A 16,787-nucleotide genomic window follows, 5' to 3' on the forward strand; every position below is an offset into this window, starting at 1 on the left:
AAGTTGAAAAATGCCTCTTTTATTCATCAATTAATCAAATTTATCTCTAATTTTATATTTATTTGAAACATACCTCTTTTTATATGTATTGTACCCAAAATATCCTTACATAAGAGAATCACATAGAGAGTATCTTGAAGTGACAGGGGCAAAATTGGTACAATGTTTAAAAAAAGAGGTAAAAATGATAAATTTTAAAAAAGAAGGTAAAAATAAAAGAGGACAATATAAAAAGGGTATAGAGTGTAATTTCCTCTAAAATGTTGGATTGGATGGCATACCCACCCCAATCTCAAACCATACCCTTAAACCCTTTAACCCCTATTTTTACGAACCCTGCTTTGTGCGATATCAACTCAGCCCTCTTTTGAGCTCAGAACAGTTATGGCGGGCAGCTCTGCGGTAGCACGTAAATCCCCGCTCATATCCCGTTTTGTGGGCTTTTCTCCTAGACCCATCTCGCCTGCTTCTTACGCGACTCGAATTCCGGCAAGCACATATCAGGTAAAGGAATTTAAAAGTTGTTCCTTGTGTCACTCCTACGTGACGAAGCCTGTCGAATCTATTAATGGTGGCGCTCTCAAAAGGGATTTTAGTTTCTTCTGGATTGGTTTGCGGCCATTGGGTTTCGATGGTTTCCGAGTTTCTGCGGTTTCAGGTGGTGGGTTAGATGGAGCTGGCGGAAATGGCGGTTCTGGTGATGGGCATTATGGTGGTGGAGGTGAAGGTAGTGGTGGTGGTGGTGGTGGTGGTGGTGGTGGTGAGAACAATTGGTCTTTTCTTTCATGGTAGTCTTACTCTTACTCTTCTTTTTCTAAAGTTCTGTCATGTTTTATCTTTGTTTTTCTTGTTGGAGTTTGAGTGTTTCACCTATCTCAGCTGGCACTTCCGCTGACACAACATTTTTAATAACTCTTAATTTAGTGTTATCAGTGAATTGTATAGCAGATACTTATAGAATTCCTTGCTTTGGCATTCATGCTGCTGTTTCATTCAAATAGACATATCAAATGCCAAATGGTTCTTCATGTCATTGTACTTTAGTCGACTTCTAAACAATTTGTGGTATTGGTATGAAATGTGTTCTTAATAGTTGCTTCTTCTTTATGCCAATGTGTTGCTAATTTTTGTATTTAAAAAAACTAAAATTAGATCCTCATTCTGCATTTTTAACTTGGAACTTGTATCATTACAGGTACTTGGGTCTTCTTGCAAAATATCCCGTGGCAACAAAAGCTGTGACATCTGCATTCTTAACTTTTGTTGGAGATTTGATCTGCCAGGTAAATTCTGCAGTGTAGAAAATAATATTATTTGGTTTTTCAAGGTGCACTTTTTTTCTCTTCCTTCCGTTGCTATCAATATTACTGTGTGAATATACTATGTTACTGCTCTTTAGAAAATGGAATTAAATACACTAGAATCAAAATTCTCATGTCATTCTTTTCAAATTTGGATAGGTTACTGTTTTTTTGTCTTGAAAATTTCACATTAGTCTTTTTGTTTTAATATATATATATATATGTGTGTGTGTGTGTGTGTGTGTGTGTAAGCTACCTTCTGTTAATATTATCAAAGTAGACAAGGGTGTGGAAAATCTACACTAATATCACTTGTACAAAACATGATACAGCCACAAAAGAACCAGAGCCTCTTAGTATACTGTCAGTCCCTTTTTCATTTTATATTCCTAGGAGGTTTACAAAATTAAAAAAAAATTATCTTTTTGTCCTAATTATTATTAGGAAAATTGGAAATAGAACCTGTAAAGATTTAATAATTACTTTCTTGGAGCATGGAAGACTAAAGTGCAATCATATAAAAATCAAAATTTAAAAAAAATTATCTTTTTGTCCTAATTATTATTAGGAAAATTGGAAAATAGAACCTGTAAAGATTGAATAATTAATTTATTTGAGCATGGAAGACTTAAGTGCAATCATATAAAAATCTAAATATAGCTACAAGTCTACACCGATGTTAAGTTTACTCCTTGACACTGTTGTATATGTATGAGATATTTTGGTAGACAAATTTTTATTGCACATGAGAGTATCTATAACTTATGGTCAAGGTTTTGTTTGTTGATTTTGGAAACGTCACTTGTAATGTAATAACAAATTTGCACGATTTCTTTTTTCCTCAGTTGATTAATGTTTTATAATTTGGCTAGGAGAATATGCTCTAACTTATGGTCCAGGTGTTGTTTGTTGGTTTTCACTTGTAATGTTTTATAATTTGGCTTGGAATCCTGGTTTTGGTGCTCTACTTTGCACGAGTATTACATGACTTCTCGAGTACCCTATTGTTTGAATCAGATTGCAATTGATCAAGTTCCATCACTGGACCTGAAAAGGACGTTCTTGTTTACTTTATTGGGGCTTGTGTTAGTAGGTCCAACATTACATTTCTGGTAATGCTCCAGACTCATGTCTTGTATTTGTAATTTTATGTATAGTTGTAACCAGTTTCTACTGCATTTCCCTAAAATTTGCTGCTAATCTACAGTTCAAATGTCTTGGTTGATTGAGAATTGTTATCTGGACATATTTCTTTCTGTAATTTCTGTAAAAAATTATTCAGTTCATTATGTACACAAAAAATGCATACATAGTTTGGTAATTTATGTAACCCCAAATGTATAGGACGAAAACCAAAACCTAAATTTGGTCTAGTGCATTGATTATTATCATATTGGCTCTATTTTGATTAATTACAATTTTTTTGATCTGTTGATTACTTACTATTGACATATATGTAGGTATTTCTTTCTGAGCAAATCGGTTACTTTGCAAGGAGGATCAGGAGCACTTTTGCGGCTTTTACTTGATCAGGTTATCTTCTAAAGTACATTGGTATGGTCAACAAATGACAATAAATTTTAATCATTAATATGGCCTTTGAATGTGATGCATCTTTCTTGCAGTTCCTTTTTTCTCCTATATTTATCGGTGTTTTCTTATCTACATTGGTGACACTAGAAGGAAGACCTGAACAAGTTGTACCCAAGCTTCAACAGGTCTTGCCGACGACTTTTTATACTCAAGCAGTATAAGTACTTTTTTTTTCTAGTGGTATATATTCAATTTACTTGTGTTTTCTAACTATTCCTTGCTTGTGTGGATTTTTTTTTTTTTTGTTGCAGGAGTGGTTTTCTGCCGTTGTTGCTAATTGGCAACTTTGGATACCTTTCCAATTTCTCAATTTTCGATTTGTTCCACAGCAATTTCAGGTTTGAATGACGCTTCACATTCATAAGTTTTTCCCTTTTTAAAATACATCTATGTATACTTCCTACAAAAAATATATTCAGACTTAATAACGATGCAAATGATAGTGGGTATGCTATTGAGAACCTCTTTTTCATATGGGACTTGAAGTCCTTAACAGTGATATAATTGGTGATTGTTCCAATGGTAATAGCTTGGTTTCAAAGAAAAAGGGATCCAAGGAGGTACAAAATCTGCAATTTAATAATAATTATGGAGAAGGTAGGGCCGTAGGGGGTAGGGGTAATACGGGAAGAAGATAGGTTTATCATGAAGATCTTGACTAGAATGTTAGAGGCAGCGTCTTTGCCTTTAAGAGAAGGGCAGTGAAAGAAGTTAGTGTAAGGTTATTTCTGACATTTTATTATAGTTTAGCAAGAAAAATAGAGAAGGTGATTGACAAAAAGTTTACGGTTAAAAATTGAGGCTGTTTGTTAATGTCTCAAAGAATTTACAATTTGTTCTCAAGCAATTCAAGAAGCTTGGAGTTCTCCCAGAGTAATTTTTTACTCTAAAAAAATCACAAATTAATTCTTTGCCTTAAACAAATGATTAGCCTTCTATTTAACCATCCAAAGAAGCACGAAATTCCAAAAATCCCTCACTATACTCTTCCACTGTTTTGTTATTTCAAAACTCAAGAAACTGTTCCTGAAGTGATCCCTTGCTAGTATTTATGAACTTATTCAATAAAAGAAGCTCAAGTCCTCCCATAAAACGATCGGCTAACACGTCAAGGATTTTCCCTCGAAGATGGTGACAATCCCTTCTGCCATTTTGTCATTACTGAACTGTTAGAAAGCAAAGTATTTCTCACTTGGAGCAACCAACCATCGAGGTCGGTGCTGTCAAATATGGATAACTCTAATTGACAGAGTCAGAAGGCACGTCGATGGTCAAAAATGGAGTCGGAAGTTAGGTTTTGTTGTTGCTATTTTCCCTAGTCCACCATGTTTCGACCTCCCCGAGAGCATTGTAGTCCCTGTTCTGACAAGCATCATTTTCCTGGAACCTGTCGCCTATTTCTATTGTGCACCATTTTTCATGGCACCTAAACTACGAAGATTGAGTTCAGCAATGGGTTCTACGAACTTGGCTTACTCACTTTCTTCTCCTTGTTTGTCGATAATTTGGCCAAGAATTAAGAATCGACTTCACTTCCTCCCAAAATTACTGCATATCTTCCCATACAAAGTCGACTTCACCTTTAATTGTGTCATTTTCATCCCTAACTGTCGCACATTTTAGATTTGGATATGATGGTATTTTGACAGCTAAGGAATCAAGAAGAATTAAGGCTATTGATTCTTTGGTAGGCCATCTTTCCATACAAAGTTGACTTCACCTTTAATTGTGTCGATTTCATCCCTAATTGTTCGCACATTGTAGGTTTGAATATGATATGTCGACGTGATTGTTATATGTAGAGAATGGTGAATCAAATTGTGTTGTATTCTATAGAATAGTATATATTTATATACAAAATTAGGAGACTAAATGGAAAACTACTAAATACAAGTTACCTTAATTTTTACATCTAATATTCTAATACTCCTCAAGCTGGAGCATAGATGTTCATCATTCCCTGCTTGTTACAAAGATAATCAACCCACACCCTATTCAAAGCTTTTGTAAAAATATCTCCTATTTGTTCTCCGGTCTTCACATATCTTGTGGAGATCAGGCCTTGTTGAATTTTCTCACGAACAAAATGACAATCAATCTCAATGTGCTTAGTTCGCTCGTGGAACATGGGATTTGAGGCAATATGAAGTGCAGCTTGATTATCACACCACAATTTTACTGGAATATAAGTCTTAAACACGAATTCAGTCAAAAGTTGATAAATCCATATTACCTCACACACAGACTGTGCCATAGCTCTATATTCTGATTCAACACTGGATCTAGACACAACATTTTGTTTCTTACTCTTCCAAGAGATCATATTGCCCCCAACAAATACACAATAGCCTGAAGTAGATCGTCTATCTACCTTGGAGCTTGTCCAATCTGCATCAGAGAAACACTCAATCTGGGCATGTCCATGATCCTGGTAAACTATACCTTGTCCTGGTACTCTTTTCAAGTCAATGTTTAAAATTGAGTTTCTGTTGCGCGCCTCGTGCTCAAGGCGCGCCTCATTTTGAGGCGGAAAAAAAAAACGCACTATTGCGCGCGCCTCAATATTTGGAAGAGAGGCGTACGCCTCAGACGTGTGAGGCGGTGGAAAATGGTCTAAGTTGTAAAAAACGGTGAGGCGCATACCTCAAAAAGAAAACAAGATTTTAGGGTTTTTTTAGCCCATTTTCATTCAACAACTTCGAAGAAAGCCCAATAACATTTAACTTAAGAAAAGGGCCCATTAAAACACAATAAAAACCCAATAAAACTCAAACAAATAACTAAAAAAAAGTCCAACTAAAAACTAAAACAAAACTATATTTCTTAGGCTTAGTAGCCATGAGACACCCCTCCTTCATCTTCTCAATCGCACAGTCAGAGAACAAAAGAAAAAAAAAGAGAAATTGCTGCTACTTTTCTCCTTATTTTTAGTTACTCTAAAAATATTATTTTAATTCAATAATTGAGGCTTATGCCTCAATTTACACCTCAATGCGGCTTGAGGCTTACGCCTCGCCTCACAGATTAAAAGCTTAAACATTGTTTCAAGTAATATAAAATTTGCTCTAGTGCTGCCTAATGATGAATTGTTGGAGAAGACATAAATTGATTAATGACACTAACTGGGAATGCAATATCTGGACGAGTCACAGTTAGATAATTCAACTTTCCAACTAATTTGCGATATTTCTCAGGATCTTCAAATTGTTCTCCATCACGTGTAAGATGCACAGCTGAATTCATTGGAGCATTACAAGGTTTTGCTCCCAATTTTTCTGTCTCAGTTAACAAATCTAGTACATACTTCCTTTGAGACAGAAAAATACCTTGATTACTCCGAGTAACTTCAATACCCAAGAAATACTTGACCTCCCCTAAATCTTTCGTGTGAAATTGGGTATGAATGAAAGGCTTAAGGGATGAGACGCCTTCAATATCATTTCCAGTAATAAAGATGTCATCAACATACACCACTAACAAAATGATGCCAGTAGTTGATCTTTTATAAAACACAGAATGATCTGATTTACTTTTCAACTAACTAAATTTCTCAACAACCTGACTAAATTTACCAAATTAAGCACGAGGGCTTTGTTTCAATACATATAAAGATTTGCAAAGACGACAAACTCGCTCTACAAATCACATATTCCTATGAGTCATACAAGGTAAATAGTATATTCCTATACCATCTACAAATCACATTTTTCCAAGGTGATAATCTTGTATCATTCAAGTATTTCCATTAATATTAATCTTTTTTCCAAAATCAAGATTAGCTAACAACCTACAATTAGTGATCAAGCAAAAGTAGGTAGATAAACATTTAGCATCGTTGAATGAACAAAATTTCTATTACCAAAGATATTCATAAAACATCAATAAAATCCACAATCCAATGTTCATTAAGAGTTCTAACTAAAAGAAATTAGTTCATGCTCAACACCACAAAAATACCCAAAATGAAATCAAGAAGTATAAAAATAAAATACAAAAGATTCAGAAGTGGAAGAAACTATGTGGATGGCTCCTCCTTCTCCTTGTGTACTCATTTTCTTCTTCCTCCTCTTCTTCTTTTTTTCCTTCATTCCTTTAGGTATTTTCAATAATGGTGGCTGCCCAGAAAAATTCTGGAAAATGGTGGCTCCTCTTTTCTATTTAAGCTAGGGTAAATTTTCCTTTTTCACCATTCCAAAAATGTCCCCCACATCGTCCCTTAATTCTTAGTTAGAAACTTTTCCAATTAGATCAGCTCTAAACAATTTGTCTTTCGCCACCAAGCCTCATATTTGCCACATTAATTAATGAATTGTCACGCCGTCTTTTTTCTACATTAGTTTCAATAATCAGCCCTGCTACTTTTGCTGCAGCAAAGTTCCTGCAAAACTTCAACAAAATCTTGTACTTTCTCTATAAAGCCCTTTTCTTTACCAAAATTCAAATAACACTTAATAATTACTAGTAACAACTCCAAATTATCCAAAAGAACACAAAAAATACAAAATAACACATATTCTCACAAAATGGAAAGAAAAGAACTAAATATAAGTAAAATAAACACACAAATTTTTTTTTGAAAAAGAGAAAGAGGCCTTTGTCTTAGACTGACCCCTTCCCCGTTATATATAGATAACCTCACATGTGGCGGAGGAATACCGTGATTACAATTACTATAACACAAAAATTTAAAACAAAACCAATCCAACAAGACTTAAACAAATCAGATACTCTTAAACAACATTACACAACAATCTCCAATCTCTATTCAAATCTAAGAACGAAAATTGCTCAAATCTCTTAGTCTTGTAAACCCAAACAGCTGTCCAAAATTTGACTTTTTCCCACAAATCTTCAACTGAGACTTCAATCCCTTCAAAAATTTTGTTATTCCTTTCGAGCCAAATAACCCAAAGGATTGCTAGGATAGCTGTCCTCCATAGGTATGATCTACCCTTACTCCCCCCACCTTGCTCACAATCATTGTAGGACTCGAACTCCGGCAAGCATCATTGGGTCTCAAAGACGTTCAACAGCTTTATCCAAAGTCTTTGGGCCATACAACACCCCAAAAACAAATATGCCACTTCTTCACTACTTTTCTTACAACAAACACACCATCCCGGGGACAAGCAGATAAATGGACGCCTTTTTTGCATCATAAAATGCACATTAATTTTTCCTAGTGCCACCAACCATCCAAAGACTTTGACTTTAGAAGGACACCTGCTTTTCCATAAGGTCTTCGTCCAGAACAACTCGCCAGAATTGTGGTTTGAAGTAAACCAGCTAAATGCTGACTTACAAGAGAAAATCCCACCAGGATCTGGTTTCCATAATCTGATATCCTCTGATATGTTGAGCAATCGAATGTGTTCCAATAGTTGCAGTAAAACAATAAGATTAGACATTTCCCTCTCCATCAAGTTCCTTCTAAACTTAAAATTCCAGCTTGCAACACAATTTCCTACCTCTCCTTCAATGGCCACCAGATCTTTTATACTCATATTTTTCGCCTTTGATACCACTGCCAGGTCCGGAAATCGACTCTTTAATGTTGTTTCTCCAATCCAGATATCTTCCCAAAACCGTATAGTTGCACCATTGCCCACTTTAAATTTTACCAACTCCAAAAATTCACCATAAAGATCTGAAATATCCTTCCAAGGACCTCTTGGAGATAGCCTATGACCTGATTTAGTATCCCAACAATTTTCTGCTATCCCATAACGGCTTTTGATCACTTTATGCCAAAGTGAATTTGATTCTAATGGATATCGCCAAAGCCATTTCATAAGCAGCCCTTTGTTTCTCATATCTAACCTACCAATAGCGAGACCTCCCTCATGTTTAGGTCTGCACACCTCCTCCCTAGACACCAAATGATCCCCACCCATTAAATCTCCTCCTTCCCATAGAAAATCTCTCATCATTTTTTCTAACGAGAATAAAACCGCTTTTGGAGCTTTAAACATAGAAAGGTAGTAAATAGGAAGAGATGATAGTACCGATTGAACTAGGGTGAGTCTACCACCCCTGGATAAAAATGAGGCTTTCCACCCATCAAGCTTCTTAGCAAATTTTTCCAATACAGGTGCCCAAATCAACTTTTTCCCGGGCGAGCTACCCAAAGGCATTCCAAGATATGACATAGGCCAACTCCCCACTTCACAACCAATCTGACTAGCGCACAAAGCAACCACACTCTCCTACATTGAGATCCCAAACACTTGGCTTTTATTCATGTTTACTTTTAATCCTGAAATAGCACAAAATGCCCCTACAATTCTTACCACCGGCTTTTATTAATGTTTACTTTTAAGCTTAACATGACAAATAACTCTTTATTCAAGAGTTATTAATTGTATATTAATATTTACTTGGTATATATTTGCTTATTAGATACAGTATATATTTATTTTTATATATGTGGGATGTTAATTTAACATGAACAAATTCTCTTCTAAAAAAAATTATGCAAATTGAGTTGTGAAATCTTTATGTGATGCTTACAGAAGGTTCTCTGCCTCTTCGAATGGTGACATTGTTCATTATGAATGTTTGAGTTATCCATTTCCTATTCATCCATTTTTGATTTTTTGATTCTCCTACATTCATGTTTCTCAGTTTCATTTATGTTCAGACTATGAAAAATGAAAAGTGGACATTTCATAACTTTTTGTATACTTGCAAATGTATAGTACTCATTGAAGGAGAACATTTTGTAGTGTTCAATTTCATGTTTTATCTTAAATTAATATGTTCTAATTTAAAGTATTTCAATTAACATTAACATGTTTCAGGTCCTTGCTGCCAACTTTATTGCTTTAGTTTGGAATGTTATTCTCTCGTTTAAAGCTCACAAAGAGATCCTTCCGAAAAAGGTTTGTTATAAATACGAAAAGCATAGGACATGAGCATCTTATATGTGTATTTTCTTTCAAAATTAATTTGCATAATTATGTACTTCAATCTATCACCTTTTACGTTTAATTTTTTATTGGGGTTGGGGGGAGTGGGCTATGAAGTAATGCTAGGAATTGGCTAGAGACATGGGGATATTTTGCCCGCAAGACATTGTGTACTTTTAAGTGTATGTTTTGCATGTGGCCTCCACAATCGCTGCTTGAATACAAATGCACAATTTCTTCTTATTTCCAAATCACACCCCTTTCCCACCAATCACTAGCCGAAGCAGAGAGAACAATTGGTATGTGACCAGAACCCGTGAAAGGAAGATGCGTAACATGCGAATACAAAAAACAAGTCATCCAAGAGTTGATACATACAAAGTGATCAAGTTGTTCTTGAACAAATGATGAATCACCATGCTTATTAAACTAGGTAAACTTTGCCCATCAAATCCCATATTTGGTAAATAAGCAATCCTAAAAAGCTTTTTAAATATTATTCATTAAAAATTGAGGACGAACAAACCCACCTTTCTCAGTATTAGATAAAATTTATTTCAATCTAAAGAATATAATGAAGAGAGTTTTTTTTTTTTTGTGAGTATTTACAAATCAAATTTCTTTAATACAAAATAAAATAGAATAAAGAAAATAAAGAAAAAAATCCCTTAAAATAGGAAACCACGCAAAATTAGGAAACTAATTAATGTGATTCGATTTCCTATCTGTCAACACTCCCCTTCAAGCTGAACTATAGATATTGATGAGTCCAAGCTTGTTAATTAGGAAATCAAACACTCGTTCATATACCTTAGAATTCTATATACAACATTAAGATGTCCTTGACATGGATTATGCATATATTGACTGACTAGACGTACCACAAGAGCAATATCGGGTCTTGTCTGGCAGAGGTAGATAAGTTTCCCTACTAGCTGTTGGTACCTCTCTTTGTCAACTCGATTGGAGTCTTGCTGGGCTTGCTACCAAGCATTCCTGTCTTCTCTAAGCGATCAAGAGTATATTTCCTTTGGGACATAGAAATCCCTCTTTTACTTCTAGCGAATTTTATTCCCAGAAAATATCTGAGTGCACCAAGATCCTTGATTTCGAACTCGTTTGCCAATATTTTTTTGATTAGACTAATCTTTTCAATATGGTTTCTGGTGACAATTATGTCATCCACATATACAATTAATACTGCCATTTTCTCTTTTCTCGAGTGTTTGATAAAATGAGTATGATCATTCTGACTTTGCATGAATCCAAGTGCTTTGACTACTTTTAGAGAGCGATCGAACCATGCTCGAGGAGTCTGTTTTAGACCATATAGAGATTTATTTAACTTGCAGACTTTAGTTGTATTGGGAGATTCTTCAAAACTGGGAGGTTGACTCACGTACACTTCTTCTAGCTCACTGTTTAAGAAAGCATTTTTCACATCAAGTTGATGCAATTCCCAATCCAAGTTAACAACAATACTCTGATAGTATTCATTTTGGCAACTAGAGCGAATGTTTCAATGTAGTCAATTCCATAAGTTTGAGTAAAATTCTTGGCAACTAACCGAGTTTTGTACCTCTCAATAGATCTGTTTGCATTATATTTCACTGTAAACACTCATTTGCACCCTATTATCTTCTTGTTTAGTGGTAACTCCACTAATATTCAGGTTCCATTATGTTTAAGGGCTTTTATCTCTTCGAGAACAGCTGTCCTCCAATGAGGAATACTAAGTGCCTCGTTGATGTTCCTGGGAATCACAACATCTGAAAGACTAGAGGTAAAAGCTTTAAATGGAGATGACAATTGTGAATAAGAAATAAATTTTGAAATAAGGTGTTTTAGTACAAGATCTAATTCCTTTTCTTAATGCAATAGGAAGGTGTAGATCTAATTGACTTTTTGAGGGAAGAGTACCTGGATCACTTGAGGGAATCAGTTCTATCAATAAATCGAGCTCTTGATTGAGGATTCGTGGCTTGTTTACTTCTTTTGGAATACACTCGAATTTCCTTCTTCGTGTTTTGATCTTGAGGAGGAAGACTTTCATCAGGAGATGGATGTTGATTGATTTCTGTGTTAGAAGAGGATGTAGGGTTTTCTAGTTATGAAGGGACTGGAATGTCAAAGGGTAATTCTAAACCCCACGACCATTGAGCTTCTTGCTCGTGATGGTTGTTCTTCCCCTGAAGCAAGTGGAAGTGAAGTACGGAGAATTTTCAAAAAAAGTAACATCACTTGAAATGTATGATTTCATGGTGAGTGGACAATAACAACAATAGCCTTTCTGGGTTGGAGAATAACCTAAGAAAATTGTTTTGGTGGCTCGAGGATCAAGTTTACTCCGATGTTGGGAGTGAACATGTACAAGCACAGTGCAACCAAAAACTTTTACTAGCAAAGTGTTTGTGAAAATGTGAGGATAGGGAGATTGAATAATAGAATATAGTGTCTTGAACTGGAGAGGTCGACTAGGAAGACGATTTATTGGATAAGTAGCAGTAAGAACAACATCGCCTCAAAGATATTTTGAAACATGCATTTTGAACATGATAGCATAGGTACTTCTAAGAAATGATGATTTTTTCTCTCAACTACCCTATTTTGTTGTGGAGTATCCACATACGAGCTTTGATAAACAATTCCATTTTGGAGAAAGTAGGTACTAAGGATGGTATTGAAGTATTCGGTACCATTGTCGGTACAGAGTATTTGAATAGATGTTCGGAACTGTGTTTGGATCATTTTGTGGAAATTTTGGAAGACCTAAGAAGCTTCAAATTTATGCTTAAGTAGATAGAGCCAAGTGACTCGTGTGTGGTCGTCAATGAATGTAATAAACCATTGCTTACCAACAGATGTAGTGATTTTTAAAGGTCCCCATAGATCACTATGAATAAGAGAGAAAATGTTAGATGGTGTATACATTCTTTGAGGGTATGAAACACGAGTATGCTTAGAAAATTGACAAACATCACATTGAAAATTAGAAACCTTTTTATTAATAAACAAAGAAGGAAACAGATGTTTTAAATATAAAAAACTTGGATGCCTAAGTCGACAATGCCATAACATAATAGTTTGAAAATTTGAATCAAAAACTAAAATAGATTTCGAAGTCAAACAATGCAAGGAAAGTTGCTTCTTCTCTTTTATTGGGTGTTGAAAGAATAAAGGCCATCACGAATCCTAGTACTGCCAAATATTCTCCCCAATGATAGATCTTGAAATTGACACGAACTGGACACAAATTTAGTAAGACATCTATTATTAGAAGTTAATTTGTGAACAAAGATTAGATTGCATTTTAATGATGGAACATAAAGTATTGATTTAATTTAATTTAATGGTGCTAACTCCAATAATAGGTGAGTGAGAGCCATTTGCAATCTTGACACTAGATGTAGTAGAACATGGACAATAAGAATCAAACAAATGAGGTAAATCTGTATGTGATCAGTTGCGCCAGAATCTATGACCCATGGTGTTTGGCAAACATAAGAGAAATTACCAAGGTGTATAACTGAGGCACTATGAGACTCGAACCATATTTGGATGTCATAGAAAATTGATTGAGGAGTGTGTATAAATAAGTTGTTCCTTACTGAATGAAGGGGCATTAGTACTGCTTTGATTTGTGCTACTTTTAGTCTGAGTGTGGTAGACCTTTTTGTGTAACGTTGGCGGCGAGGAGTCCAGTTTAGTGGTTTTCCATGAATTTCCCAACAAGTGGATCGAGTATGACCATGACGCTAGCAATGATCACCCTCACGATTAGGCCGCGAGTCAGGATTGGATTTGTCAGATGGTAGTGGTCTAGACTTTGAGACAAGAGAAAAACTTTCAATGGGTGACACATCAGGAGTTGTGAGCATAACACAACGACGTTCTTTTTCACGTCTAACCTGAAAGAATGCTTCTTCAGTATCGAGAAATGGAGAATGACCAACCAAACGACCTCTTACTTCATCAAGATTGTTGTTTAACCCAATAAGAAACTCAAAGACCTGCTCTTTTTCCAATTGTTGTCATTGAATGGTGGTATAGTTTGCAGAGAGAGGTGTAGTATCTAGATACAAATCCAGCTCCTACCACAGATCTTGAAAGTTCGAAAAATATTGAGTAACAATTTGATTACCTTGCTTAATCTCTTTAAGCTTGTGCGAATTTCAAAAATCTGAGAAGCGTTACCAAGATTAGAGTACATTTTCTTGGCAGCATCCCAGACTTCCTAGACAGTCTTAAAAAATAAATATATGGGACTAATTTTTGGTTCCATCGAATTAATTAACCACACGAGCAATAGAATTTTTAGCTTGCCATACCTTGTGTGTGGTGTCTGTTGGAGATGGTGTAAGGAGATCACCAGTGATGTATCCGAATTTCTCACGTTCACAAATAATAAGTTTGACTGATTGTGCCTATTACAGATAATTTTTTCCATCGAGTTTATGAGTTGTAATATGAAGAGAGTTGTTGTCATAGCTATAAAGGGATCCAGAAGACTCAGGACTAAGTTGTAGTTTTTATGGTGGTCTGAGAATTAATTTCTTCACTGGTTGACATTTTTGGAGAAAAGAAAGACAGAGATTGATCTGGGCTTTGATTAATTGTGTTTTTTTTTTTTTTTGAGAAAGAGAGACTAGAGAAGAAATAACAAATTATTCAAAGCAAGAAAAAAAATTAAAATAGAAATAAAATGACCAAGTATAGAAAAGGATTGAGGTTGAGGGTGGCTGGAGTTGAGTTGCCTGAATGCACAGAGGTGGCTGGACTGAATAGAGGAAAGAAAACCTGCTCTGATATTATAAAGAATAGGATGAAGAGAAATAATATTTATGTTATTATTTTTTATGTGTATTATACAACCTAAAACTGATGTTATATAGTGTATTTATAAATTAAATTTCTTTAATACAAAATAAAATAGAATAAAGAAAATAAATAAAGAAAAAATCCTTTAAAATAGGAAACAACACAAAGAAAACTCATCGATTTCCTATCTACCAACACAATCAACTACTACGAACTTAAAGATAGGAATTGTTATAAACAACACGACTTAAAACAGACTGAAAGAATTGTCTAAGAGAAGAATTCAGTTGGCCATACACACTTGTGATCTGCCAAAGAATAACACCCGAAATCTTGACCAAAACATCAATATGACCACGGGTAAAAGAGAGAACCATTATCTTTCAAAATAAAAAGAGAGAGAACCATAAGATCAACATGCTCCAATACACATAAGAGGCAAACCACAATTTCTACTAATTTTCTCAATTACTAACTTGCCCATGAAACCCAATCAAACTCGAAGAATCTCTATTTTTGAAACATTGGCAATAGTTTCAAAAAGAAAAAGCACATTCGGTTTGTTTTTTGAAAATTGTCGTGGAGATCTCATCCTATCATTGCTCACGCCTTGAATGTTCCACGCAACACGTTCATAATGAGAGCCTTGGTTCACAGGCGTTGCCAAGCTTTCAAAAACCACCCCATCACTACCGTTCATCTCATCGGGCGTCACGAGAGAACCCACCAACCATGACAACCCCTCCAGTTTCCCCATCCGACACAGCCCAAATCTCCACTACCTCACCTCCACCAACCCATTACAACACACAGCAGCTGCCACATCGACCACTAGAGCCATCCTAACGTCCTTGGCTCTTCTTTTCGAACCCAACTTCATTATTTTCTCCATTCTCCTCTTCATCACACTCCATTTCTTCACTATTTCTCTCTTTTTCTTCATTGTCTCCCATTACTTGTTCAGCTCTAAATCTATTTCTCATTTCTCCATTTTCTCGCTCTCTCACTCATATTTATCTTACACAAAATTTCAAATTATTTTTGTAAATGTTCTGTTAACATTTTTTTAAATAAAACTTTTATTTTTAATTTTAAAAATAAAACATGGAACGCATTTTATTTTCAAATACAAACAAAGCAAAATAAGAAGAAAAAAAATACTTTTACTTTTGTATTAGATAAAGTAGTGTTTGGTTTAGTTTTGTTGTATTTAGGTTTGTATAAATATATTTCTTTAATGGGAACCTTATGTATAAATATATTTCTTTGATACCTTATCCCTCTCACTGTGATGTGTGATTCAGTTTATTATCATTGAGTTGGTATTTTGAAAATCAAAATAAGGAAAGTGAAGAAGTCCTCTAATATAAATTTTAGCTATAAGTGCTGATCTCACTGTTTGATTCTAACTTCTGTGCAAACCATGTGCTAATCAATTAAAGGTTTGACGTTGACCAATAGCAAGCTTAGCCTCTTCAACTTGAAGATTTTCTGCTGGAAAGACCAAGTTTGAAATTTCTGTTGATCATAATAGGTTATGCTGGTAATATTATTGTTATTATGATTTTTTTTTTAATGCTTATTATGTTTCACTCTTAATTTTGAATTGTGTATTATTATTATTATTATTATTATTACTATTATTATTATTATTATTATTATTATCTAAGATAACCTTATAAAATTTAAAATATTTATTAAAAAATTATTAAAATTAATTTTGAAATTTGTTTTGATTTAAAATAAATTAATACTGTAAACAAAATATTTCTATAAAACAATGAATTTAAATTATTACTGGCGATTTTTCATTACCCAAATGTAAATCTTTATTTATCTTTTAATTTGGAAAGGTCACAAAAAAAAAAGTTAAATTTAAAAGCATTTTTTATTAAAAAAAAAATATGTATATGTTATATTACTTTGAGAAATAATATAGCAAGCTATCTAATTATATTATATTTTTAATTTATGAATGAGTTGCAAAATAATCACTAAGGAGAGGAGTGAGTTGCAATCAAAAGAGTGAGTCTCATCATAGTAGACATGGATGAGATCATATGTGAAGATTTGATAAACTTGGTGAGAGCTGGTGAGGTTATTCGAATTATGGCACATTTATTAAAGCGCAATCATTATAAGAATAAATTAATAATTAATGGGAGAA

General features: G+C 34.5%; 1 protein-coding gene across 2 annotated transcripts; it reads left to right on the plus strand.

Moving 5' to 3' along the window:
• The first annotated feature begins 262 nt into the window (after positions 1-262).
• LOC115700627 (protein SYM1) lies at positions 263-16,284 on the plus strand. 2 transcript variants are annotated; one of them, XM_030628235.2, is made up of 8 exons: positions 263-788; positions 1,196-1,283; positions 2,319-2,413; positions 2,762-2,834; positions 2,927-3,019; positions 3,146-3,232; positions 9,695-9,775; positions 16,063-16,284. In XM_030628235.2, exons 1-8 carry the CDS (start codon positions 385-387, stop codon positions 16,066-16,068), a joined length of 927 nt encoding a protein of 308 aa, XP_030484095.2. In that variant the 5' UTR covers positions 263-384; the 3' UTR covers positions 16,069-16,284. The 2 variants fall into 2 exon arrangements, with proteins under 2 accessions (XP_030484095.2, XP_060958324.1); XM_061102341.1 differs by lacking the exon at positions 16,063-16,284 and having other exon boundaries at positions 9,695-10,045.
• Positions 16,285-16,787: the final 503 nt, after the last annotated feature.

This window comes from Cannabis sativa, chromosome 8, assembly GCF_029168945.1.
Source record: "Cannabis sativa cultivar Pink pepper isolate KNU-18-1 chromosome 8, ASM2916894v1, whole genome shotgun sequence".
In the NCBI taxonomy this organism is placed as follows: Eukaryota; Viridiplantae; Streptophyta; class Magnoliopsida; order Rosales; family Cannabaceae; genus Cannabis; species Cannabis sativa.

Excerpts from the sequence above, each read along its gene's own strand:
- LOC115700627 (XM_061102341.1), top strand. The coding sequence starts at position 385 with ATGGCGGGCAGCTCTGCGGTAGCACGTAAATCCCCGCTCATATCCCGT. Across the intron at positions 1,284-2,318 it reads TTGGAGATTTGATCTGCCAG|ATTGCAATTGATCAAGTTCC; the intron begins GTAAATTCTGCA and ends TGTTTGAATCAG. Across the intron at positions 2,414-2,761 it reads GGTCCAACATTACATTTCTG|GTATTTCTTTCTGAGCAAAT; the intron begins GTAATGCTCCAG and ends ACATATATGTAG.